General features: G+C 42.9%; 1 protein-coding gene across 5 annotated transcripts in view; it reads right to left on the reverse strand.

Moving 5' to 3' along the window:
- VSNL1 (visinin like 1) overlaps window positions 1–27057 on the reverse strand; it is a 92983-nt gene that overhangs the window by 1803 nt on the left and 64123 nt on the right. For all 5 annotated transcript variants that reach the window (XM_069805752.1, XM_069805749.1, XM_069805750.1 and 2 more), the window contains exon 3: window positions 109–324. In XM_069805752.1, the coding sequence (XP_069661853.1) occupies window positions 109–324 (216 nt within the window). The remainder of the gene's footprint in view (window positions 1–108; window positions 325–27057) is intronic.

Below are 27057 nucleotides of genomic sequence, written 5' to 3' on the forward strand. Positions count from 1 at the left end.
TAATGATACAGTACAACCTCCCGCGTGCTTAAAATCTAAAGGGTATGTGAACAAGTAAATTTTATTAATGTTCAGACATGTAATTTTTGAGTGTCATATTGATCTCACCTCTATAATTTCCAGCATTTCCACTCTTGTAATTTTACCATCACCATCCAAGTCATACATGTTGAAGGCCCAGTTTAGCTTTTGCTCAAAGCTGCCTCGTGAGGTGATGGACAGTGCACAAATGAACTCTCTGAAGTCAATGGTCCCATCTCCGTTTTTATCAAAGGTTCGGAAGGCGTGCTGGGCAAACTTTGAAGCATCTCCATATGGAAAGAACTGCAAAATAAAGTAATAAATAGAACCGTGGGCAATGTAAGGAAGCAAGCTCTGTACCTGCCTGCAAAATACTGAAGTGAGGCGTTTATGAAGACTTGCTGGTGGGCTTTGTGTGAAACAAGATATGCAATATAAGCTTCTGTAACAGTTACAGTGTAATGATTATTAAAAACTTGTTTCTGCAAAAATCTCTTAGCTTACTGCAAACTATATTAGAAATATATTTAACACTAAGTTAATGCTAAGTTAACGAAAAGAACCTTAAAATGAAGTTGGGTGCAAATGGGAGATTGTATGTAATATTCTCTGACTATGAAATACAGCAACCAAGGTGCATTTTAACAGTATTTTTTCTGCCTGCAAATAACCAGCCCTTGACATGTTGCAACCAAGTAGATGTGTGGGCTTGTTATATAACTTATTTAAAAAAAAATCCACACATAGCATAAAAAAAAAGAAACATATGTTCTCTTCTGCCAGCCAACATTAATAGAAGTATGTAAGATGAGAGCTGAGATTCAGTTAAACAATACAGACCAATGCTTTTCATGTTTAATATCCATTATCTGCAAACACTGCAACTGACTGTAGCTTAATAAAATATTTTAAATGACCATAACATGTAGCTTTTCAGCTGGTATTTTTTCCTCTCAGGAAATGTATGATTTCAGACATTTGAGACAGTAGTTCTTCTTTCTGTGGCATTTGAATCTTTCTCAGATACAAGAAAACATACCTCTTAAGAAAGGGAGTTTTAAACTAGCGCTGAAGTCCCAGTGCAGTGCAGGGACTGTACACAAATGTTTGTGTCTATATTCCCGGCACAATTTCATGGAGATTGTCATGCTCCTAAAATAGAAATGTGCATTACTCCCAATCTGAGAGCAATCTCATTTTGTGCTTTTTAAAATTCTGATTCTTAGTAAGTACTGCATTTAATAATGTAAGTTTGAAGGAAAGAGTGCAGTGGGAGCTGAGGAAGCAGATCTGCATTTCACAATTTTCCATTTCCCTGGCCTGAGCTTTCGCTGCAGTCTGATGGTTGCTGTCGTCAGCTATGAAAGTTCTTGAACAATACACTCAAATTTCATGGGGGATTGTACTGGTTTTGTGTGGCAGAGTTTTGGTCGCGGGGCAGGGTCTGCAGGGCCGGCTCCTGTGAGAAGCTGCCAGAAGCTTCCCCGGCTCCACGTTGGACCCACCGCTGGCCCAGGCCGAGCCCGTCAGTGATGGCGGTAGCGCCTCTGGGAGAACAGAGTTAAGAGGGGAAACCTGCGGTGAGTAGTGGGATTGGGATGTGAGCGGAACCCCTCTGCAGACACCGAGGTCAGCGGGGGAGGAGGGGAGGAGGGGCTGCCCCCGCAGCCCGTGGTGAGACCAGGCGGCAGGCTGTCCCCCCCCAGCCCACGGAGGGGAGCGGGGGAGCAGATGCCCACCTGCAGCCTGGGGAGAGAGGAGCCCACGCCGGAGCAGGGGGGTGGATGCCCCCAAGATGGCCGCCACTCCGTGGGGAAGCCCGCACTGGAGCAGTCTGGGACTGAAGGACTGCAGCCCGTGGGAAGGACCCCATGACAGAGAAGTTCATGGAGGACTGCAGCCCCTGGGAAGGACCCCACGGTGGGGCAGGGGACGAGTGAGGAGTCCTCCCCCTGAGGAGGAAGGAGCGGCAGAGACGACGTGTGAGGAACTGACCCCAACCCCCATTCCCCATCCCCCTGCGCTGCCGGGGAGAGGGAGGACTAGCAGTAAAGTTAAGCCTGGGAAGAAGGGAGGTGTGGGGGGAAGGTGTTTTGAGATTTAGTTTTTCTCATTATCCTTGTTTTGATATGATTTGTAGTAAATTAAACTGATTTTGTTTTTTCCCCGAAGTTGGGTCTGTTTTTTGCCCATGACCATAAGTGGTGAGTGATCCCTCCCTGTCCTTGTCTCGACCCATGAGACTTTCATTGTATTTTTCTCCTCCCCGTCCCACCCACAGGGATGAGTGAGCAAACAGCCTTGTGGTGCTTTGTTGCCAGCCAGGCTTAAACCACGACAGGGTTTTTAGGGATCTGACAGCATATACAGAAATGGGCACTACTAATTGTCTGACTAAATACAGATGTAGAACATGGCAAGCCTCTGCTGGTTTTCCCTTGAGGAGGCCAAATGACAATTTGGATACTGTGTCTTGCCCTAAAAATGCAAAACTTAGTGTGCAGCCAGCTGCTTGCACTATGTGGCCCTCTGAGGGTCATGTCAGGAATGACTGCTGCATTGCCAAAGGGGTCCTAACCTGAAAGCTTCTTTTAAACTGTTTTCTCTGATATCAACTTTTCAAACACAATTCTGGATAACCTTTGCATTGCTAAGATGTATGATGATACAACTGCTTCTCTGGATCAGTGGCATTATAGTCAATGTAAAAATCTTCGTCTTCACCTCAAAAGAGAGCAGGGTTAAATTTTGTCCACCTCCATCCATTCAGAATATTGCCCTTTTGTGAATTACCCCCAAAGGGATGCAAATCACTGTATTATCCCAGAAGAGATATCAAATACACCCATCTCACTTCCCAAGTATCTTTTCGGGAAGATATTTGAACATAGTCTGGAGTCATCGAGAGAGGGATGCTGTACCCAGTCCAGTGGTATTTTGTCCAGGTTAACATTTCTGTTCAAGTTGTGATTTTCTCATTTGACTTTGTATTGGTCAGCATCCACCCACTGCTTCTACACCCCATCTCCAATAGCTGAAAGAGGCATGTGGTATTGTCTCTTCCTGAAAACGTAACCTAGGTGCCTGTACTCAGCCCAGCCCCTATTTCTGTTTTGATAATCCAAACTGATGGAGCTGTAAATACCTCAAGGTACTATTGCAGCTCTTTCTGTACTTTCTGTTTTTTGACCTTTAAAAATTTTAGGACTCCATTATGGTAAGCATGATTGGGCTTGTAAACACTTACAAAGATATGTGGATTCTCTCTCTGATACAAGTCAGGACTGCAGTGATTGCAGCTACCAGACCTTGCTGAATTGCTTTTCTAGTGCAAACCTCAACCTTTTGCCAATGCAAACAGAGCTCCCTCTGCGGGAAGGCTTTTGGGGCTGACAGTCCTAAATTTGGCTGTGTCAGAACAAAGTTATGTGAATGTTATCCAAAACCTGAACATTATTTGCAGGTTATTGAAAATCCTGCTCACTGCTTCCTCTTCTTCATGATCTACCTGCCCCCCCCAACTTCTGTACCAATTGCAGATGTTAAGATAAGTGATATTTAATTTTATGTGTGTGTACAGATAGATGTACACTTCTGCAGACCACTGGTGAGAAGTTAAGAAGTGGTTCTTGTGCCCTGTAGCTCCACCAGGACTCCACTGTGCTGCCACTTCTATTCTTGGGAGCTTGCTGGCTGTTCAAAGCTGAAAAGACAAATCTCTTGCTTTTTAAATCTATACTGATTACTGTCCTGTGACATATGTGTTACAAAACAAAATACTTCAAAATTTTACAGTCTTCCAAGTATTTCTGTTAAAAGCTGACTATTGCTGAGGATGCTGCCCGATCAGTATTTCTGTGACTCTGTCACTCCACAGTCTCTGTAACAGAAAGGCAAGCAGCTAGAGGGAAATGGGATTGTCCTTTTTGCTGTCCAGAGAACCAAAATACATTCAGGTGCTTTCTCCTGTGATCCAGATTGAGAAATGGTACAAATGTACTGTTGAGACCAAAGAACTAAACTACAATGAAGAAGCTCACCTACAAAAATGGCTAAGAAGTGGCAGACACTCAAAAATACTCAAGAGCCCAAGAATGAAGCAAGGGATTAGGAGGGGCCAGTGACTGGAGATGCCAAAGACCATTTCTAAATTATTCTTGGGAAAACATGAACATATCATTCAGCGTCCCATTAGAGGAGCATAAGCAAGCTGTCACTACCTCTTGTGCCAGTCATACTATTAACCTCACGTAGCAGGGAGAAAAGAATCCTTCTAAATTTTTCATCACAGACAAGACAAATTTTTCTCTTCTGAGGTGAAGAAGATGGTAGCACTGCTCAGAGCTAAGCCTTGGCATTTACAGCCTAGTAAGGTGAACAAATGGAACAGATGCCTTTTTTTTTTTTTTCTTTTTTTTTCTCCCTATTTGCCTCCCTCTAGGGAGCAAATGCAGTAAAAGGTCCTTTAGGGGTTGAAGGCACTCTTCTCCAGACTGTACCTGCTGATTTGTATTATTTTTAGCTCTGAATGACTAAAAAACATTGTCAAAACTTGTTTAAAAGCCTACTTGAAGACTTCCATTGGCCTGTTTTGAAATGATTCATAAATAAGAAATGGAGTATAAGAAAACCAAAACAATTACAGAGCAAAACAAACCAGCTATGGTAAAGTATTATTTGACTATTAAAATATGGTGAGGCCTTAGCAAGGTGTAAAGGCACAGACTTAACTACTTTAAGACTAGTCTGAGCCAAGTGGCAATGGAAGACGGGGATCTCTGGAAGACAAACACCCATTTTGGGCAGGGGGAATATGAGGAGGGTGGTTTAGTCCACGTTATATGGCACTCTGGCATGAGCTCAGTGAATGCCTCAGAAACAAAGAAATGCAATTGGGATTTTCAGAGGCTACAGCCATTGGGCAAGTCAGTGCCTTCAGCCTCTTCTGCAAACCCTTGTCCAGGTGATCAATCTACATATGAAACAACTAGTTCCCTTCTACTGCAATGGTACCACTGAAAAGTGCCCTCTACACACCAGCATTGTCTCCTGCTTTACCCTTTTCATCCAAAAATCAAGACAAACCTGGGCTTTTTACAGCAGTCAACTCCACGGGTGACCAAACACTGGTCATTCCTTTGTTTCTGCTTCTCTAGTCTCATCTCATGCTTGGCCTGTGCGTTTTCTGAAAGGTCAACATGCTGGTGTGTGAAGAAAGTGTTATCTCTATAGACAACTACAAATTAGGAAAGGAAAAAGGAAGTGAAAAAAAATAATCCCTCTTATTCTGCTTCTGAATTTTGGAGAAGATTGTCTTGCAGATTCTTAGCTCCCAGAGTGTTTCTGGACACCTTTCTGGTATATGGAGGGGCTTTCAAAGGGTACTGGAATTACGGTATCTAGCAAACAGCATCTGCAAATTGTACGTAACTTAAGGCTTGGGGAAACTGATCAAATACCTAGAAATATTTATCTGCTTGCCTGCAGATGCTTTAGCATCTTTGAAGTGATTCTGTTCACAGACAACTCTGTGACCAACTCTATTCAGATCAACTTTGGGAGTTACTGAAAAAGCATAAAGCATATGCTAAAGCATATGGCTAAAGCTTTAGCATATGGCTAAAACATAAAGAAAAAAATGAAACCAAAAGCAATATACTTCCCCAAATTCCCCAGTGATGGGGGGGTCCAAAAAAGAAGGGTCTGTCCTTCATTGGTAGGGTGGGGTGGAGCAAATCTATAGACTGGCCTGAGCAGTGCTCTGTTTTTCATGCAATGTGTTATCATGCTTGAGATGCATTTCTATTAAAAGGGAAATTCTGCTATAAAATGGAGAAAACCAGCATTAGAGTAGTGTACAGAAAGCTGAACACGCTGCCTACACACGCCCAGGTGATGACTCCGTCACTGATGTAAGGTCACAGCTTCCAGCACCAAGGTGGGAGCTGGAGGGCAGAACAGGAGGCAGGCGAGCAGGAGGTAGTACAGGGCTTCTGTAACCCAGGCTTGGAGAAGATGGAAGAAGCAGCGGCCTATTCTCCCAGGAGATGAGACGCCCCGTTCAGGGCTCAGCACTGTCACGCTCTGCCGAGGGCTGAAGCAACAAAGAGGGACAAGCTGGGCACAGCCAGTGCAAGGAGCAGCGTGAGCATCATTGGGGGACAGCATGTGGAAACAAGCCTAGCAGTTGGCTTCCATGGGAAAAACCTTATACAATTGATGCTGTTACACTTTAGGAAGGAGTCACTTACCCTTTTTACCTACTTTGTTAGGATTTTCTTTCCTCTCTTTAATAAGTTTGCTAGGTACCCAGTTCACCTTTGTAAGTGGAGAACACAAGCACTTTGAGAATCAGAAAGTTTGGCTGCTGGTAGAAGCTCAGATGGGTATTTTTTATAGCAAACCTCTTAAATTTGAACCCAGGTGCTGATAGCTGCTGGTCAAGCCCCATCTTACAGATCATCAGAAGTGAGGTCACTACGGGTGGGGGAATGCCTGTGATGACTGGGGAGCAGATTGCTGCTCACTAGTTTTTCAAAAGGACAAAGCTCTGAGTTCCTCTTGCCAGCAGTACAAACACAAGCATCCAGGAGACAAGGAAAAAAGATTACTTTTTAATTCTCTCCTTTAGAAAAAATAATTGTAACTTTCTATAACATACTGTACTCTTGCACCTCACGTGTTAAGGCATGAGAAGGGGAAGACATGTACAGGCTGCAACTGTCGGGACCTGTCGGGAAGGTTGTGCTGCTCTGGCACCAGGGCGACCTGCAGGGCTGCAGCCTGTGCCTGCCAGCACCTCTTTGTACAAAACTGAAAACTAACATTAACGAGCACAACCACGGCAGCACACAAAGACACAGCCAGTACATCTGTCCTTCTTCTGGAAGAGATTTCACTGCCCTGGGAATACACAGCTCAAGGGCAGATGAGGACAGATATACCTTTAAAATAAATAAAGACACATTTTCAAGACTTCTTGAGGATATGTGGATTAAGAATGGATAAGACGCAATGTGCCCCTCTTATTCATCGTCTCACCCGTATTCTCCAGATTAATGCCAGTGAAATGAATGTAAAATGTTGCGAGCTGCCTCCATGCCCAGTGCTGGAGCAGAGAGGGCTGGCAGAGAGCATCCCGCCAAGGGTAGTGGGGACTGATGGGGAGGGACCAGTGGGACAGGGCAAGGCCGAGCAGGATGGGGCTGTGAGCAGGAATGCCTGCGGGTGTGAGAGCCACAGCATCACCCTGGATCGGTGCCAACCATCGCTCTTGGTCAATGGAGTGAGGCTTCTCCAAAGAGCTACCTGAAGCAGTCAAATTAGGTGTCAGAGACTTCTCCCTTGACTGGCTGTAGGGGGAGCAGAGGCATCATTAAGCTTAAATTGTTTTTTATTGCAAAGTAAGTCTTCACAGTCCTAAGCAGGGAGACTTCTAGTCCTTGTAATTCTCAGACTAGGCCTCTTCCCAGCTATCTTCTACATACGTTTGGCTGAATGAGTGTTTTCAGTGCTTGCCTACAAAACAGGCTTTCCAAAATCACAGCAGTGGGATGATGCAACATTCTTTCCCTGCTGAAAGGTCTCAGCTTGGATGTGGAAACCCCACTCTTGCTTCCCTCCCCTATCTGAGACAAGCCAAACGGGCAGCTCAGGAGAAAGCACCAGCTACAGCATAGAATGGACCAGGGAACTGTGAGTTCCCAAACTGGGAACAGCTTGTGTGAACTAATATTAAAGGGATCAGAAAGAGAGCAAACTTTTTTTAACAAATTGGTGGTTGAGGAACTGCTTTAGGAGGCAGAAGATTTGGATTCTAGTATTTCCCCCACTAAATACTTAAAAATCTACTTTAACTCAGGTGATTTTCACAATTCTCCTTTCACTTCATCTACATCTTAACCTCTATGATACTAAGCAGAATATATGTTATTAGCAGTATGGGCCAATGCAAACGATCCAATTACTTCAATGGGTTTTGAATTGGCCCTATGATCATGATAAATCTGAAAGCATTTCCTTACCACTTTCTAGATCTGTCAAAGGTTTTCCCTGAGTTACTATTCATTGGATGAGAACTTTAATGAACTGAAACACATCCAAATGTTGTTATGCAAGTCCAGACCTCCAAGGGCAAACCCACAAAGGGACACAGGCAGTGAAGGGTACTGAGCAATCACCTCCATAGTCTTCCATCACTCTAGGGTGTCCAAATGTTTTAGCTGTGGATCTCCAAGGGCTTTTCTCACACAACTCTTCTGTCTAGACTTTGGAGATCCTGTTCCCAGAGGCAATTAACCACATCTTACTGTGCTGAAGTCCTTCTGTGGTTCCCATCCCCAACTGCCCTTTAAATGAAAAGCATTTAGATGCTTTTAGATAACCACTGAGGATTTCAGTCTCAGAGCTCTCCAAGGCAGAAGTTTACTGCAGAGACATAACAGGCAATGAATGAGCACCTAAGAATTTGGCTCCACACAAGCAGAAGTAATTTCAGCAGCTATGCATGCTTCTATTAACAATTTAATCAAATATTAAGGGATTTGGATCCCAGAGATACAGATGTTCCTGTCCTGTTCCCAGCTCTCAGCCACAGAGTAGCAGCACATCAGCACAGAAAGACGCAGCGCATGCCTCTGAAAGGTCTGGGGCTGTCCTGTTCATATGCATCACAAATGAAGTGAGGGTTACAACAATTTAATTTCATTACTGAAAATCCAGGAGGTGGAATTGGATGATGTTTCTGCACTGTGCTAGAGATGGGATGCTGTAACAGAACCAGACACGATATTCAGAATTGTGGCACAGATGGGGACCCTCTTGTCACACTTCTCCTTATCCTCCCCACCCTGCATTATCACTCTGTTATGTAGAGAAATTCTAGGAGAGGTCTAAAAGCTCTCACAATAGCTCAACCCCAGCTACAGCACTGATGCCCCTGATCATCTTGTGAGCTGATTCAAGTGCTGCACTAATGGGATTGATGGGGATCTCCCTTCTGCTCCACCAGAGGTGCAACCAGAGGAAAATGGGCAGGTTGGTTGTGTCTTGTGGGTTAAGGATGCATGTAAAACTGCCTGGAATAGCAGCAGGGTTTTGTGGAATACATTTCAAAGCTGAGGGCCTTGCCCAACCACATCTTGTATATATTACCAGGATAGTTAGCTTAAAAATTTCTTTTGCTTAGCTATTTTTAATTTGCAGATGAAGCCGGAAAAAGCAAACATAGCCCTAACAAACTCTGTTCATGGTTTGTGAACTGTATTTCCTCTGCCTTCCAAAATACAAATAAATGGATAAAAATGGCACTGCTGTGTCAGAGTGATATTTAGCCTGCCCATGTGTAGGACTGCAGCTTCTGCTGATGGAATATGCAATAAAGCAACTGCATCGATGTATTTTTTTCTCTCACATGTTAATACAGCTACACTGCTTCAGAAGTCAGATTCATTTTGTGTTCCTCCTACAGCTGCCTTTACTGGGAGCAGAACATTATCAGTTTTCCTGTTTCTGCCTCTTCTTCCATTCAGCCTTTGAAGGGTTATTATCTCTTTCCAGCTTGTCATACACGTACCAAAGCACTTCACACCCAAACCATGTGAGTCCCTGCTCAGTATCTGGCAGAAAGTCCATTTTCTGGCTCAACTCTAGCATTTTTATTGTGCTTTACGCAGATAAGAGGTCCACTGGACTGACCCACTGGAAAAATGCAGACTCGGATCATGTAATGCCACAACCCAGTACTGCAGGCCTGCATGGCTTTTACCAGCCAGATTCCTTCAGAGGAATCAAGTTCTCTCAAGTCAGAAAAAAAGGAGTCTGATTATGTTCTGCTGAGTATCAGGGAAGAGATTACCCCATAGGATTACAATGGATTGATACACATGAGTCTGGACTTCAGGCTGACAGGACACAGACCTGAACCTTTCAACACTGGCAAAATTCATTGCTGCAAAGCAGAAACCAGCACGGTATTTTCTTCAGCAAGGCAACTAAAAAAAGATGTCAGGGATAAAGCATCAGTTACAGAGCAGGAACAATACAGAGACATGAGAAAAACCCCCATATACACTGTCCCAGAGCTAATCTTCACGGTAAAAGCCCTCCAGCCTTTTGAGCCCATAGATGCTGAGTCTGGTATAGCTGCACTGTTAAGCACATCTGCAGTGTAAGGTAGAAATATCCCACCTAGGAAAACTGCCTCCAACCACCTGGCTTCAGCTTGCCGGAGGGTCCCAAGGCAGTGGGCACCATCCACAGCCATGGGTCTGTATGTTTCAGGAGCAGCTGAGCCTCTGGAAAGGACAATCTCGAGCAGCACCGAAGAGCAGAGTCTAAATGTCTATTTAGATCTAGGTCTCAGTTCTCCATGTGTAAATTCATGAGATGTCCCCACCTCAGAGATGCGCTGCAAGGATAAACCCAACAAAGAATTGCGACTATTTCAGATACTGCTGCAGTGGGACTCATACAAACAGCAAGAACTGGGGAGAACTGCTAAACCTCATGGATGTTTACTGCTTATGCCTCTGCTCAGTAGCTTTAATACTGTGAACACATATGCATGCATAGACACATGGGGAGGCTTATAAGCAGCTGTTAGTTCTTCACATAAAGAAGACATATTTAGAAGAGCCAAGAAATGTAATTTCTCCCCTTCACAGGGAAAGTTCACAACTTGTACAGGCTGAAGTGGGATCAGAGAAGAGTCTGTGTCTTACCAGGACCTCCAAAGACTGTGACAAGCTCTTATGTTATTGTTAAGGACTAAGTCACCCTGTCTTGCAGATGTTTTTAGCCACTGCAGAAATGCTCATTTGAAGCATATGGAGAAGAAATATTTGAGAATTTAGGAGCTGACCTTGAATTATCGATACCAGTTCCTCGCAGCTGTGTGAGATACAGGTTAAGTTAAGAGACCAGAGAACAAGCACACACCACAGGCTATGATGAAGCAAGACCCACAGTAAAAAAAGAGCATATGCCAAGAGGTTGGAGGAAGATGGATGGGAAAAGAGAAGTCACGCTTCTTCTCAAACATCCATCTGGCAGGGTCTACCTCTAAAACAAACTTTCAATCTGAAAAGTTAATCTCTATATTCACATTTGTGGGGAATTAGTCATTAACTAGCAGGAAATGAATCGATTTTCAATCTCAGCTTTTCTCTGATTAAATTTGGACAATAAGAAACTTAATTGAGCTGTGATAGTGCTATAGGTCAATACGCTAGCAGATCAGTTATTACTCAGTGCTAACAAAAAGAAATCTTCAGCGAGAATTGTTGTCAAAACAATTAGTATTGCTAGTGCATAATACCATGACTACCACTGATTAAATGCTATTTCTCTTTGATCTTCCTTAACTGAGCAGCATCACTGGAACACTTTATTTATTTTAAGTTTGGCACAGTCTTCCACTACCCCAAGGTCAGTGATAGCACAAGGCTATGACAATGTCAGGATCCTGCTGTGCTGTAGCTATGCCCCAGCCTAATTACAATATCCTTTTTCTTGACACCATGTTATCTCTTCAGGAATCTGGGAACATACCAGATGGAGAATACACTGATCTGGGACATTTCCTTTTTTATTCCCCGTGCCCTCCCCCTCCCCCCCCCAGTAAAGATCATCTGACTCCTTTTCATTTCTGAAAAAGGCTTTATTTTCCCAGGGAGTGTTGGCTCCAAAGGTTCACAGTACTAACTTGAATGCTGTGCCTGCTGTGTTGAGAAGTCCTTAGTGCAAATTTCCCAAAAGAATGGGACTACAGAAGCATCAGTAAGTGCTATTTCCAGCCAAAAAGGGATTTGAAACACAAGTCACTGAATTCTGAGACAACCATCTTATGAATATACAGATGGAACTGCAGAAAAAATTCTCATGCCTGAAATATCTGTCTCATATACTTATGTAATATGTCCTCCTTAAATTCTTATACATAGGGAGTTGTTATAGCCCAGTACTGCAGACAGGAAACTGCAGAAAGAGAAGGAAAATGGCTTAGCTGGGAGTATCAGAGAACTGATGATTTGAACCTCAAGATCTCAGTGAGTGCTAAACTACAAAATCCCTTTTCTTGATATTGAGTGCAAAACCTGCTAATTCAGGAATTACCAACAAATAGCTTTAACTTCTGGGGAGAATTATCAATTCCCTTACAAGCACAGCTCACTCCAATGAGCTCAGAATTGGTGGACTCAGATACCTTTTCCAGTTCATAAAGCCTTTGGCTGTAGAGCAGTCCATAAACCTCTCCATCCAAGGAAGGAAACTACAACCTGAAGTCCAGAAATACCAAAGAAGCGGAAAAAGAGGAAAGTTGTATGATACCACGAGCACCTTGAGAGAACTTGGTCTGCTGAGAAAAGCGTTGAGTATTCAAGGAAAGAAAATGGGAAGGGCTGACTGCCCCCAAAATTGGTGTGCCCTGCTGCTCGTTGCCATCACAGACTAGAAAAAGGAACCCCAGCCTGCACCTCCAGGCAGCTCGGTCCCAGTAGGAACACATGTAACAGGATAAATAACCGGACTACAGCCACAGTCTCCAGGTCAGTCAGTGTGCAGTGGTGTGCACTTCATCCCTCTGTGCCCAACCAACCCCAGGCAATGGACTGGGAGTGGTTATTTTTTGTGTTGTACCCAAAATGTTTAACAATGCCTAAGGGCTGGGCAGGGTTAATGACACAGAGTACTTGGGAACCCACCTGGGTAAATCCTGACATCTCTGCTTGGAGGCCACACATCTGTCCCTAAACTCCTGGGGTCTTGGCACACAAACAGATATCTGATCGGCGTTGGTAACAGGATGTGTTACAGAATAAGGTTTCAATGCGGGACAAAAGGGGGAAGAGCTAAGGGAATGGGAAGGACCCCGAAGTTAGAGGTGAGAGGCAGGAAGGATGGTAGCAATAGCAGCAATAGTTAGCATAATAGATAAGGGCCAAGTGGGCAATAATTGGTATTATGCTTTTTTTCCCCTGCTGTCCCGAGGCATATCCTAATGACTTTTATTTTCAGTTCTGAGTTTCAAAGCAATCCTACAACTCACAGAGGAACTGTACTAAATTGAAGTTTCTAATCATTTGAAATTGGAAATGGTGCCACATTTCTAACTGCTGCATGGCCTGTCTCAAAGCTTTTCTTTTGCAATGAAGCTGTGAGCAGACAGGTTTTCAGATTTCCTTCTGAAAATTTTGTACAGCCCTACTTAGGAGATCTGTCCACCTGAAACCCTTTCAATTCTGTTCTTATGGAGAATAATAATAAAAAAGGACTCTTTTAACACAGTGCAGTTTTAAGTTTCCAGCTTTGCAAGGTAATGCATTTTCTTCCATATCTAAGCTTTCTCTTGTAACACAAACCTTTTGAAAGGTCAATGCCAAGACTTACAAGCCCAATAGTATATAAAAACTTTGAAATACCAGCATTCTGGTGCAAACGATCATGCACATATAACTATATATATCTATATACAGAGATATTTAGATATATATCAAAGGAGTGGACTAAATCAGTTCTTGCTTAGAAAAAATGTCTTGGAGGACAATACTCTTGAGCTCACAGATGTTTAAAAAAATCCTAGTTTTATTTATGTGAAGTGTTGTGCACATTTGTAGTTCCATGTGAATAATTGTATTATTATTGCTGTCAATATCTAGGAATCTTGGTTGAGCAGCATTTGGATAAAACCTAAAGCTCAACATAGAAGAAAAAGAAAGATGAAAGAGGAAGTCAGTGCAAGACTTTTCTTTGTGACTTGATCCAGTGGATTTTCCCAAGGGTAGGAAAAGCGAAGGGAATGACACAGCCCATGTGTCACCTTCTGGGAATTAAGAACTATGGGCAGGTCTAGAATAAACCACAGGTATTCAAACAGTGATAGCTCTTGGGTACACAGTCTCCCTGTCTATTAGTTCCACAGATCAACTTCCCTAAGGGGAAGGGATCTTGAACAAAGACTTTCAAAGGATGAATGGAAGGATGTAAAGGAGCATTACATTCTTGTTCCTTGTCTAAAATGGTGCAAGAAGGGAAAATCCTCATTGTATACAAAGTATTTTTTTCCATCAGTTATGTTCTTTGCTATCTGTAGAAAGAGATGTAGAAAAACTCCCTGTGGGCCATATGGACCACTGCTTTCACACAGAGATGCCATCTCCCTGGATATGCTGTTGCTGTGCTAGTACTTACTGTGCTCATGAGCCAATGCGGACAAAATCTGGATATTGATACCAGTTATACTTAGTATTATTATTTGTTTGCCAAACGTGTCTACTTTTTAGGCAATTGGCCAGCTAAAGAAGATAGTATCATCCCACAGAGTAGAGCTTCTCCCCAGTTTCATCCCTTCTACTCCAATCAACTCCTGGGGTATGCAGACTTCTATGAGATTAACTTAAGTGAACTGGATGTTTGGAGGGGGAAAATTACCCCACAGATTCTGTTTCCTCAGTACTGTAACTTTGTATTATCACTTTCCAGTGGGTTTCTGTGGTTTTATCCACTCTTTCAGGTATCAGACATGACCACAAGGGCTCATTTTAGAGAAATCTGTAAACCTATTAGTATAAACTGCATCATGCTGCTTATTCATTTAAAGCATTGCAAGCGAGAGGCAGGGTTGCCTTCTCCTGCATTTGCCTGCTTAAGTAACTTAAATCCTTCAGTGCATGGTACCTTTGAATTTCAGCTCCTTTTTGCCATGAGAAAACCACCACTGAAGCAAAAAGCTACAACGGGTAGAGCAGCCTCTTCTGTTTCAGACATATCAACCAGCTAAGAGTTTACCTGTCAGTTGGTTCCTTTAAGATCTTATAATTATTCATATACTTAGTCTATAAATGACTTAACACTTGAATGCAGTAAGATCATACAAAGGGATAGCATAAAATAAATTCTAAAATCTGCAGAGAATGAGCCACCTTTAATTGAAAACTATCTTTATCTAAAAAGGTGAACAAAACCATACTAACAAAAAAGATGCGTCAACACACACACTTAGAAGAAAGCTACTATCCATGCCATTCTTCCGACACCAGGATATCTCATTGCATGCACTATTTGACACCATTATAATGACTGAAGTTTCAATAACATAATTAGGAGTCAGCTGAAAAGAAGACACAATATAAAGCGCTTAAGCAATATGCTTCTCTAATGCTGATTCCTTGCTGCTTTATTTATCACACAAGCTTAGTGTATTTACACGTTCTTTCTCCTTCAGATTAAATTACTCTCTGTGCATCAAACCAACTGAAGACACACATACCATTTTAGCTGCGCATAAAATTCTGAGCATAACAAATGTAAAACCGATGTCTTCACTGTAGTGGCGAATGCAATTTCATTTCAAAATCAGATCCATTTGAATTCTTCCCCTCAGCTACAAAAAAATCTCTAAAAACCTGAAAGCCCAACTAAATCCACTTGCAAGGAGCAAAATGCAAGGTCTATTTATAGACATAGCAAAGCATAACCAAAGGGATGTATAAAAATCAGTGTTTCCCATTAATAAACATTACCTCAAAAATACACTCAAAAATGTAGACTGATGCAATTTGAACTGCCCAGCAGTATAATTATGGTAACTAGCTCACACTGGGGAACAACTGTTGCTTTTCCACACTGAGTAATGAATATGAGTAATAGATTTGACTTTTTCCCCCAAGTATTCTGGTAAACATGTTAAATAAATCAGGTTGTAGGCTTTCATGAATACACAACAACAGCTACTCAGTCTTTAGCAAGCATGGAACAATACAATAACAATAATAATGGCAAAAAAAGAGTTCAGTATTGGGGTGAGAGTTTGAAGAAGGATTAGTTGTACATGCCTTCGGATAAGTTAGCTCTCTTATCTTATGAGAGCAGCCGATCACGTATTCTTTAATATTCTTGTACCTCAGAGTCAATAAAGATTAATAAAAAGCCCTATAGACATTAATGGTTGAACAATAAACTATGTAATCATGACCAAACTATTATGATACCAACTGCTTTCCAGAAGGATGCTGGTTTATGCTTGCCAAGAGGGATCCTCCCAGGAATACTGTTCTTGGTGATGCCAGTTCCCAAAATGCCCTTTTAAAGTTTGCAGCTGGGAGATACAGCCCAACTCCTGACATATCTCCTCTATGAGTTGACTGCATATAATGCTCTCTAGAGATGAGTTATTTCTAGAGGAACAGTAATGACATATATTTCACATGCATTTGATAGATTCACATTTCATACCAGATGTAATTAAGAATGAAAAATAATGAGCTAATTCTAGTAAGTTGTTAAATTCTCCAACAAAAACAACAAAAAATCAAAACCAAAGTTACAAGAAGACAAGAATAAAACATGAAAGTATTCTCTCGACTGGTTGCTATCATCACAGAAGTAACGGGTAGGCATCTTCTCCAGCACGGGGTCTTTTCTGAATTTGTCCTCCTATTGCATTCCTTTCTCAACACACTCCTGGCTTAAAGGCTCTTCTTGATGGTCAAAGGATTGTCAAGCCTCTAGACACTTCATAAATCATCTGCGAGAGGCAGTCAATGAACAACCACTCTTTAAAGTGTCTCTAGAATGCAACTAGTTTCACAGAGACTTCATGTGGCATCTTAAAGCATATGGCAGAGTTGGCATTTTGTCTTAGAGTTCATGCTCTCATAAAAATAGGGCAAAGCCCCCCTTCTCATAGCATGAGATCTTTACGGAGAGGTGGCAGCATCTTTATAACTAAGATTACAACCAGATTTCCTTGTAAAGAAGTCTCAGAATTCTTTGGATCTTTCCTCAGTGACGGCCAAATACCTAAGGGTGATAATACTGCCCAGGCAAAGACCTTCCATAAACCATCCAGGGAATTCAGTCTCTGAGGATGTAACAAATACTTACTGAACAAGAAACACAGGAAAATTGCATATAGTCCCTGTTAAACAATAGGAGACAAGAAACTTGAAATATGCCTTAGACAGACATGTCTGAAGAAAAGTAATAGCCTACCAAGCTAATGGGTGCCAATGCTTTTTAGTGCTGTCAAATATGGAGAAGCTTGTCTTCCAGGCTGGGGTCTAGGGTCCAACTAGAAAACACAACACCGGCATTTCTTCCTGCACCTGGGATGGAGCCCAGAGGATACCTAGTCCAGCTGCCAGGGCAGATTTAGCAGCAGCATCTGCCATGACCCTGGGCAGAGACAACTCATGAGAAAGAAGGTAAAATTCTAAACCACAGCACCAGAGCTCTCAAATTGAACATTTTAAGCCCTCACCCAAGCAAACACCATTAGCAGTCAGCAGCAGTATTTTGGGTTGTCTGAGTACACTGGAGAGAGAATACTGAAAGCACCTAAATCTAAGAAGGTCAATCAGAAACTGCTTTCTGAGGTAGCTCTGTTCTTCCTCTCTTACACAAGTGTCACAAAGAGTCTGTACCTCTGATAGCTCAGTCTCTCCTATTAGCGTGTAAACAGACCACCAGCTCTTCGGAAGCTTCCAGAGCTCAGTGGTATTTTCACAGAAGTCTGCCAGTTGGAGACTCCCAATGTCAAGATTTTGGCTCTCTTCATTTGGGGAACAGTGAGAGTACACTCAAAGCAAGCACATAAAAAGGTAGATTTTTCACAGTTGTCCAGGTTATTCATGAAGAAAACCATCTAAATTCAATCTAAGTAAAGCCCTATTGGCAGAGAAAGAAGGTCTTAAATTTAATCATTTTCACCTGCTGTCAGGATCAATACTTCTGCCAGCCCCACCCCAAAATATGGTCATGACTGGTTCTCTTATTCACTAGATTTCTGACTGCCACTCAGCTGTGGACAGTCCTGACATCTAATCAGTACCACAGTACCTACATTTGTCATCTGTGAATATACTATCTCTATTCTGGTAGCACTGTTTGCTGAAAAAATATTTTTGCGAGCTGATGTGTTTAAATGTTCTGTCACGTTTAGTTTAACAGCCAGCCTGACAAACACCAATTCAAAGCTCACTGCTTCATTCTTCTTCATCAATGGCAAGAGATGCTGCATCTTGATGGGGTGATATATCCCAAGACAGGTTATATATCCCAACATCAGGCGTGACCTGAATCCCATTCCAGGTGAGCACTTTGTTTTCTTGGGTTTTGAAGGATTGCATGACTACAGGCTGAATACACAAACAGCTTAGTGAAGAACAAGATTTTAATTCTCAACTGAAATACAAAAGGCTACTTCCTCATGCTGTCTTTAATGATGACATACCTACAACCTTTACAGATTTACTAATGAACTAGACAGTCCTGTTGCATTTCCAGTAAAATTCATAAATACCTGCAATCTACAACAAACTATTCTAAATCCTGATATGAAATGACAGGGAGAGAAAGGGATGGTATGGCACTGAAGCTTGAAGGCGATGCAAATTGGAGGTCACAATATCATGTGTTTGAGACCTGTCATGAAGCTGAAATACAAGTGAAGCTGTCACAGTGATACAGTGACAGTACAGTTCAGCATGCTGATGAAGTGACTAAAATCCAGAATGACTGCAGAGCCAAGGGAAAAAAAGCTGGTTTTTTTCCTACCCTGTGTACATAAATAGGAAAGATTTGGTTCTGTTCTCCTATGAGCACAATCTGAGATGTCAGTCTAAAGCAACAACTGACCTGTGCTGTATTTATAGAGTGGCAGAATATGTTAACTTTTCAATTAAAATGTATCCTTGACATTTCTATTGGTGCAGCAGAGCTGTGTTTTCACAGGAGGGCAATGTACATTTTCCAGTCACAGCAAACTAGTTTGTGCTTTTCCTTTGACAGATATCAATGCTCCCATTGCCTCAGGAGAGGTAACAATCTGTAGATTTAGCTAGCTATAGCAATTTGTAAGATGTGTGGTTAATAACAGGTTTTCAATTTTAAAAAGAGCTGTTTTCACACCTACAGAAATCTACAGAAATCTACAGAAATCTGAGTGATCCCTAAGTGCATCAATCTAATCCCACAACCTACCCACATGGGTGGACACCAGAGCACCAGCAAAGAAAGGCAACAAAACAAACGAGTTTGCAAGATCATCCATAAATAAGTCACCTACCAACTCTACCACTTTCGTACCTGACCTATCATCTTATTACTTTTGGGGTCCATCTGCTTGGGACTTGAGGGTGGAAAACCGCATGTAATATTTGCTTTAAGTAGCCTTTAGGAAAACTCAAATTCTGAGAGAAAGAGCCACCCTGGATTTGCAGCCAGTGAAGCACAGCAAGTCTGACATGCACCCAGAACACCAGAGTGGATGGCCACACATCACAGAGTCAATCTGCACATGTACAACATGCCCAAGGCTGACAACAGAAGGTGCAAAGCTCATTGCCTCAGTGCAAATTAGTTATACAACATACAGACATGAGGAGGTGTCGGCCTGTTACTCACGCTGCATGGTGTGGAAGCACGTAACTCTCCCCAGGAAGACTACCAAGGAGTCCAGACACAACTATGAGAAACAGCATTTTTTGAATTTTGGATATTGGCAAGAATTAGCAAGGCTGAATCATCTACAACTGTTGAGCCATGAGAGCAAACAGTGCACTGCTGAGAGGGCAGGCAAATTTCTGGCTGCTCCAGAAAGCCCAGGAATTACAGTTTCCATGTAAAGCAGGTGAGATCTTGGTTTCTAAATACCTTGGATCATGAATCTGATCTTCTTCCAAATTCTCCAGGGAAAGGTTGGGGTTTGGTTTTAGGCATTAGAAACCAATGAGCTAAGATGAGGCTTTTATGTCTGTGTTGTTTCCAAGTAAGTCCTAACTGTTTACTTGAAGTTAGTCATTCACATTTGAATACTGCATCATTCATTGCTTTACATTGCACTATTTAAAGCCAGGTTTTCAGCTTTACTTAAAGATTGTCCAAAGCTGAGGGAGAGTGTGAAGCATGGAGGACCTAGTAGGAGCTTCCACAGTGGGGGGCCAGTTTCATACTGCCCCTGTGTCTAACGCCGTTTAACATTTCTGGGCTGCTAAAAGCTAGGCAGCATCCAAATAAGCTTCAGGGAATTGGCAGAGCTCCAGGGCCCTGAAAAAAGTGACCATTTTCACTGGAAACATTTATGACATTGGAAGGAAGATTCCCGCACATTCCTTAGCTTGCACCAAGATCCTGTAGGCTTGTCCTCCCTCCACCTGGGGAGCAGATACAAAGAGGCTATGGCACTGCTCTACCTCCAGAACCCCCTTCCACCAACATCTCTTTTCAGTTTAACTTGAAAAGATAAGAGCAATTTAATCTTTCCTGCCTTCCACTTGAAGGTTTTGTTCTAAATGTATTTTGACAGCAGAAATAAAGACCGAGTTTTAACAGAACTAACTGAACCACAAACTGAATTATGTATTTCCATTTCAGGAGACAATCTCATTGCTAATAACATCACTCTCCTTCCAAAAGCATGCATGACAGAATTCAAAGCATTTCTCTGTTCCTTCATGGTATTTTAGATCTGGCAGTAACTATGCAGCATACAGAGCTCCCTCTTACACGTGTATGTGTCATGTGTCTCACTGGCTTTGTCCAGAAGTCGGGGTGGGACCATCTGAATTGCTGAACCAGTCTGTCTGGAAAATTTGTATGCTAGCAGATTAAAATGCAGACTGAACCCTGGCAATGTCCCTGCTTTGGATCTCTGCCTAGAACCTTTATTTCTTCATATTCTGTGTTCTCTGGAAACATGCAGCAGCTGCAGGCTTTCTGTAGGACCCCTACACCAACAATCTTCCCCCAGAATGGAAGCACATGGCAAGGCAGGGTCTAAACTGTATTGACAGCCTGAAGCATTTTCCAACACTGGATCTTTATTTGGTTCCCATCTTACAGAAACGACTGCAGTCACCCAAGCAGCTTACTAAACCAGGGTCAAATCCTGAATAGACAGCTTGCTCACAGATTTGTTCTTCATTAGCCACACACCCACTGAAGTCACCGAAAATGCCAATAAAATGAAGGCACATTTTATTTTGAGGCCCCAAGAAAGAATTTACATCAGCTGCTAAACATATGCTCTAATGACCACCACTGGATTATTAGTAGTGACCTAGATGTAAAAAGCTTTGATCTTCTTACTCCTGGGTTATTATCCAGTTTCTAGATCTCCTACGGTCAGCACGAACAAAAATTAGTATGGGTGAAAATTGTGTGCGATACGAGAGAGAGGTCCATGGAATATCGATCTCCAGACATTTCATTGAATAAAGCAGGCAGACACCAGCAAACATGATTAATAAGAGCAAGCCAGAAAACAGCATTACATTTCAAAGAAATCTAGGGGTGAATAGCTTGAGGTAATGAGATACAAAGTCTTTCACATGTAGGTCACCAGTTTTAATCCAGCTCTGGTCATAGCGAACTCCAGTCATTAATATCTGACAGCTGTCTGGCAGCATTGTAGAATGAGATGGTGGTCCTGGTTTAATTGCTAGCGGTATCTGCAAAATAAAGCATATCAACAGAACTGTAATGCTGTTAAAAGTCTAGGCAGGAAGGTCAAGGACTGACTGGGCATTGAGAGAGGACCTCTACCCCCTTACCGAAAAGCTTCATTTTCTATTAGTGTCAACTTGAGATATCTCAAGGGTAATAAATCTTTGTGAGGGAACAGAGGATACAGAAAGCAAAAAACAGTTCAAAGACAGCTGTGGAAACTCTGCTGCCTTGAACCCAGATCAAGGGCCAGCTCCCCAGCTGGTGCTTCCACTGAAGTGCTAGCACTACACCAGTTCACACTGGCCCAGGGCTTCTCCCTGGTATTTTCGACAAGAGCAGCACAGAAGCCAGGACCAGCAGATGAGGGGGCAGACACACAGAACCATGGAGCCAGGGAAGGAAGGCAGAGAGCAGACCAAGGCCACAAAGAAGAGACTGAGAGGGAAGGAGGAGCTCTGAACAAGCTTAGAGGATGACAACATGGAAGATGACCTTAGCATGGGTGTTTCCCCACACGGAGCAACCTGGTTTTCACATCTTGGTCCAGCAAAGAGTTTATTATGTACACTGTTGGTCCCACTACTGTCTCTGAGGTGGGTCACAGCAACACCCCGGACTGCGGAACAGCCCACGTGGCTATGTCTCACTAACCCATGCTGCCACGCAGCCCAGGGTCCCTCTTAAGAGCCACAGCAATACGCCAACCAAGAAGTAAGGTGTGGGGGGTGAACTTGTAATTCACATAATCAGAATAAAGGGTCCACCCAGAAGTGATGAATAAGAAACAGAACTCCTTACTGCTACCTTTTAAAAAACTTTTCTTTACAATAAGAGAAGGCCTGAATTTCCAAAGCCCATGTGAAATATGTAGCATTCACATCAGGAAGTGAGAGAAGAGATTATTTACAGCTCACAAGATGAATTCTCCCAATTGCAGACAATTGCAGATCAGAACAGAGAGCTCTGATTTCTATGTTTAACTAAAAAAGAATTTTATTTTTTTTTAGTCAAAGCTAAGTTTAAAAATTCAAATTTGATTCATAAGAGCAAATGGTGTTTTTTTTCTTTTTCTCTAATAACTGTGCCTTTATTTTTTTTGGATGAGATTTACCTCACTTTATCTGTCCCAAACCCAGGTATTCCATCTAAGCTACTTATCAAGGTCCCCTCAACAGTGACTGAAGAGAAGCAATCACCTCCAACAGCAGAATTCTCTGTCTTAAAATAGGAGGATGCTTGGAATAGGTAGGATGAATTCTCCTCTCATGAGGTGGTTGCTGGATGTGCCCAATATATAAATAGCTTAGACTCCAACATGGCGAAAGTTAAGTAAGTGAGTTGAACACAGTCTTTTGTAACCAGAGTGACTCTTCAAGCATTTTATGGACGTTCTGCACGGACATTGAGCTGTTGACTGCAGCTCTTTGAGTGCAACCATCCAGCCAATTCCTTACCCAGTGACTGGTCCATCCATCAAATCCGTGTATCTCCAATTTAGAGACAAGGATGTCATGTGGGACAGTGTCAAATGCTTTGCACAAGTCCAAGTAGATTTCCCTTTAAAACTCCTCCACTTGCTTTTGGAACTGTGTAAGTGACATGCAAGAGTCACATTTCTAAGTATTTCGCATTTAGCAATTCCTTATAAAAATCAGTGCTTTTTCATATTGCATTTTAGAATTGTGCAAATTCTATACTGATCATTCAAATAGCCTCTCCAGCTGTTAAGCAGTGACAGACTTATCAACAGAATTTTTTTTTCTTTGAATACTTTCCCTAAGTAAACAAATAAACAATACAGAAATGTACTGAGGTAGAACAGCCCCAGGTGACAGTTTCCCAATTTCCAGGATAATTCTGCTAGCAGTTTCCAGCCAGCTATCCATCAAGTTATAAGATAACCACTAGATGGTGGTGGTGTATACCACACACGGAGTACCTTCCACTTTTTGCTTGGCTTTCTCAGAAACCTCAAGAAAGAAGAAACATTTCGGCACAGTGTACAGACCTCCACTGTAGTGCAAGTCAAACAATACCCTTGATCCTTCCCAAGCAAGAGCCAAGTGCTTTAACTTGCTACAGACTGTTGTGTCACAAAAGCTGCATAACAGAAAGTCTTAACACTTTGGAAAAATGTCATGCCCACTGTGATACAATTGAGCGCTACAGGACATTGACAAAAAAAAAAGAAAGGAATTCACGAGTTTCTCTAGACTTCATTTAAAATAATCACATTCTGCCCCATCATGCTACAGCTGCCTTTGTCGAATTTAGCTCCATAATTGGCAGTGGAAACCTTTGCTTTCTCTCTTATGGAATTTTTATGTTCTACTGCTCTTCCTTCAAGCAATGTAATTAAAAGAACCTGCTTAGCATAATTAATTCACAAACAGGTTGGATGAAATGGGATTGTATCCCAAAGGCTTTTTCAGCATTAAGTGAAAATACTTCTTCAAGTGTACCGTAATCTAGAGTCTCCTGTATATCAATTTCTTGCATTTTCCATTTTGAAAGGTGCTACAGTTGGCAGCCCAGTTCTGAGTTGTGCTGCTGATGTAGACCTAGATTATACAGCTCATTCTGCAAACCATGTCCCCCAGACTATCCAGCCTCTGAGCAGAGGGAGGCTGTGTAGTCAAGAGCTCTTCCGTGTTGAAGAGTTTTTGCTGAAATTGACTGATCTTCCTCAAAAATCTTCCCCCCAACCTGATCTGAAACAACAACAGGGCATTTTAGATGTTAAAGGGAATATTACAGTCAGTCCTGCACAGCTAAGCAGAGGAACGCTGCGGGAACGGGGAGGGAGGAACGCCTTCCCACAGGGAGCAGCTGGGACCTCCGCTCCTGCGTGGCCACTTGGACCAGCTGCGGTCGTCCCCTGCCAAGGGCATTTCTCCCAACCGCACCAAGACCTGGCGTTATTCCTCCCTCATGTTTAGGCTGCCCGCCAGGACAAGGACGTAAAGGGGCCCTTTGGTGCATCACCCTCACTGGCACCTGCTCCACCTGAGCAGCTGAGACATCGCCCACAACCCCAGCACAACGCGAACCCACAGGACCCCCCCCGGCCTGTCAGCGGGCTCCAGAGACACGCACAGGGCCCCAGCCCTTCTGAGCGCTCCCTGCGATTAGCAGCCTACTATACGCGACATCCACACTCAGCTTCTTTTTTCATTATTTGTTTATTTTTTTTAACTGAGACCCTGTCCCCTTCGGTCTGCTATGGAGACATTTCAGATTTCTTGAGCTCCCTTCCATGACAAACTAATTTCCAAAGAGTGATAATAAATCAGTCATTTATGGCATTAACAGCTTAGCTCTAGAGACTTTTAATTTCAGTACAATCATCACTAGCTGATAATAGCAGGCAAATGGAAAGCCCTACCCCCAAAACTCATTTAAAGCTGATCATCCCAGATTAGAAAGAAAGAAGATTATTTTAATGATCTAACCTGAGAAAAGATCATTTGGGTAGTTTTACAAAGCGGGATGTACACTTATGACATGACACTGATAGACAAGTGATGCAGAAAACAGCCCAGCCTCCTCTGGAAAAATCTTTCAACCACTTGAATTTACATGGGGACTAACAGACGTGATGTTTGGCAGGACAAGGGATAGGCATTATTCTCTACTAAAAGACTGTTGTGTTGTAGTGAAGCACCTATTAAACTCAGCTATCATGCTGTTGTGGTTTAAGCCCAGCTGGCAACAAAGCACCACAAAGCAGCTTGCTCCCTGCTCCCCACCTGGCCCCAGTGGGACGAGAAGGAGAAAATATAAAGAAAAGCTTGTGGGTCGAGACACGGACAGGGAGGGATCACTCACCACTTATGGTCACTGGCAAAAACCAGACTCAACTTGGAGAAAAAACAAAATCAATTTAATTTACTACAAATCATACCAAAACAAGGATAATGAGAAATAAAAACTAAACTTAAAACACCTTCCCCCACCCCTCCCTTCTTCCTGGGCTGAACCCCACTCCCGGTTTTCTCTCCCTCCTCCCCTTGAGCAGCGCAGGGGGATGGGGAATGGGGGTTGGGGTCAGTTCCTCACACCGCTCCTTCCTCCTCAGGGGGAGGACTCCTCACTCCTCCCCTGCTCCACCATGGGGTCCCTCCCACGGGCTGCAGTCCTTCAGTCCCAGCCTGCTCCAACATGGGCTTCCCCAGGGAGTGGCGGCCATCTTGGGGGCATCCACCCCCCTGCTCCGGCGTGGGCTCCTCTCTCCCCGGGCTGCAGGTGGGCATCTGCTCCCCCGCTCCCCTCCGTGGGCTGGGGGGGGACAGCCTGCCGCCTGGTCTCACCACGGGCTGCGGGGGCAGCCCCTCCTCCCCTCCTCCTCACTGACCTCGCTGTCTGCACAGGGGTTCCGCTCACATCCCAATCCCCCACTCACTGCAGGTTTCCCCTCTTAAATCTCTTCTCCCAGAGGCGCTACCGCCATCACTGACGGGCTCGGCCTGGGCCAGCGGCGGGTCCGATGTGGAGCCGGGGAAGCTTCTGGCAGCTTCTCACAGGAGCCGGCCCTGGAGCCCCTCCCCCGCAACCAAAAAACCCAAATCACATGCAAACAGCAGTCATTTAGCAAGGTCATGGTTTCTAATGATTATATGATATTGCCTGCCAATATTATTTCTACTTAAGCCCTATTCTAACACAAGCTATTCATCAGGTAGTGAACTGGGTGATGCTGCTCAAGGTGTCACTGATGGGGAACACTTGGGAGGGAAGTCACTGGATTTCATCTGTTGATTCATGACTGGAAGGAGTGAACGTACATGATGCTGTCTGAGGCACTGAACTGGTCATTCTTCAGAAATCAGACATGAACCCCAGGTAAATGTCAATCTAACAATGCTTCTAAAATGCGCAGGCACTTGAGCAATTCAGTTATTAAAAAGGGCTATTACCTTTATTAATGAAGTCCTCTTCCATACACAATCACTGTATCACATCACTGGAGTGTTAAGGGTCATATCACAACTAAAAAGCCATGAAAATAGTCTGCAGTGCATACCTGAAGCCTTGATTTACTAATAGACAAGGAGGTTTATGATCTGTATATAAGGCTATTAACTACAATCTACTAGGTTTTAAGCCATAAATTTAAAATCAGAATGATAAGACAAAAAAATAATGTAATACATTTTATCTTCTTTTAAATTAGTAAGAGAATGGGAGAGAAACAAGAACTTGATTGCTTCCATAGGCTTCATAATCTTAATTGGTTAATATCAAATACTTCATTAAACTCTTTAATAATTGAATTTCATTATTAAGTACAATATTGAATGAGCTATTAAACTTGTTAAACAGGGGACAGATAACCTCTTGAGCAGCAGACTCACAGGAACTCATCATTGCATCTCACAATCGAGTGCCCATGTGAATTCTCTGATATCTAAGAAGGTTTAAGTGCATGTTGGTGTCTTTCCTCCGTGAAGGTATTATGGCCTCATGTGAATACTTGTTACATAAAACTTGTAGGAATTTTCTTCCTTTTTTTTTTTTTTTGCATTGAGGCTTTTATTCCTCTCTCCAAATTGTATGAATCAGGGACATACAATTCAAAACTCATTAGGG

Source organism: Haliaeetus albicilla, chromosome 18 (assembly GCF_947461875.1).
Source record: "Haliaeetus albicilla chromosome 18, bHalAlb1.1, whole genome shotgun sequence".
Taxonomy (NCBI): Eukaryota; Metazoa; Chordata; class Aves; order Accipitriformes; family Accipitridae; genus Haliaeetus; species Haliaeetus albicilla.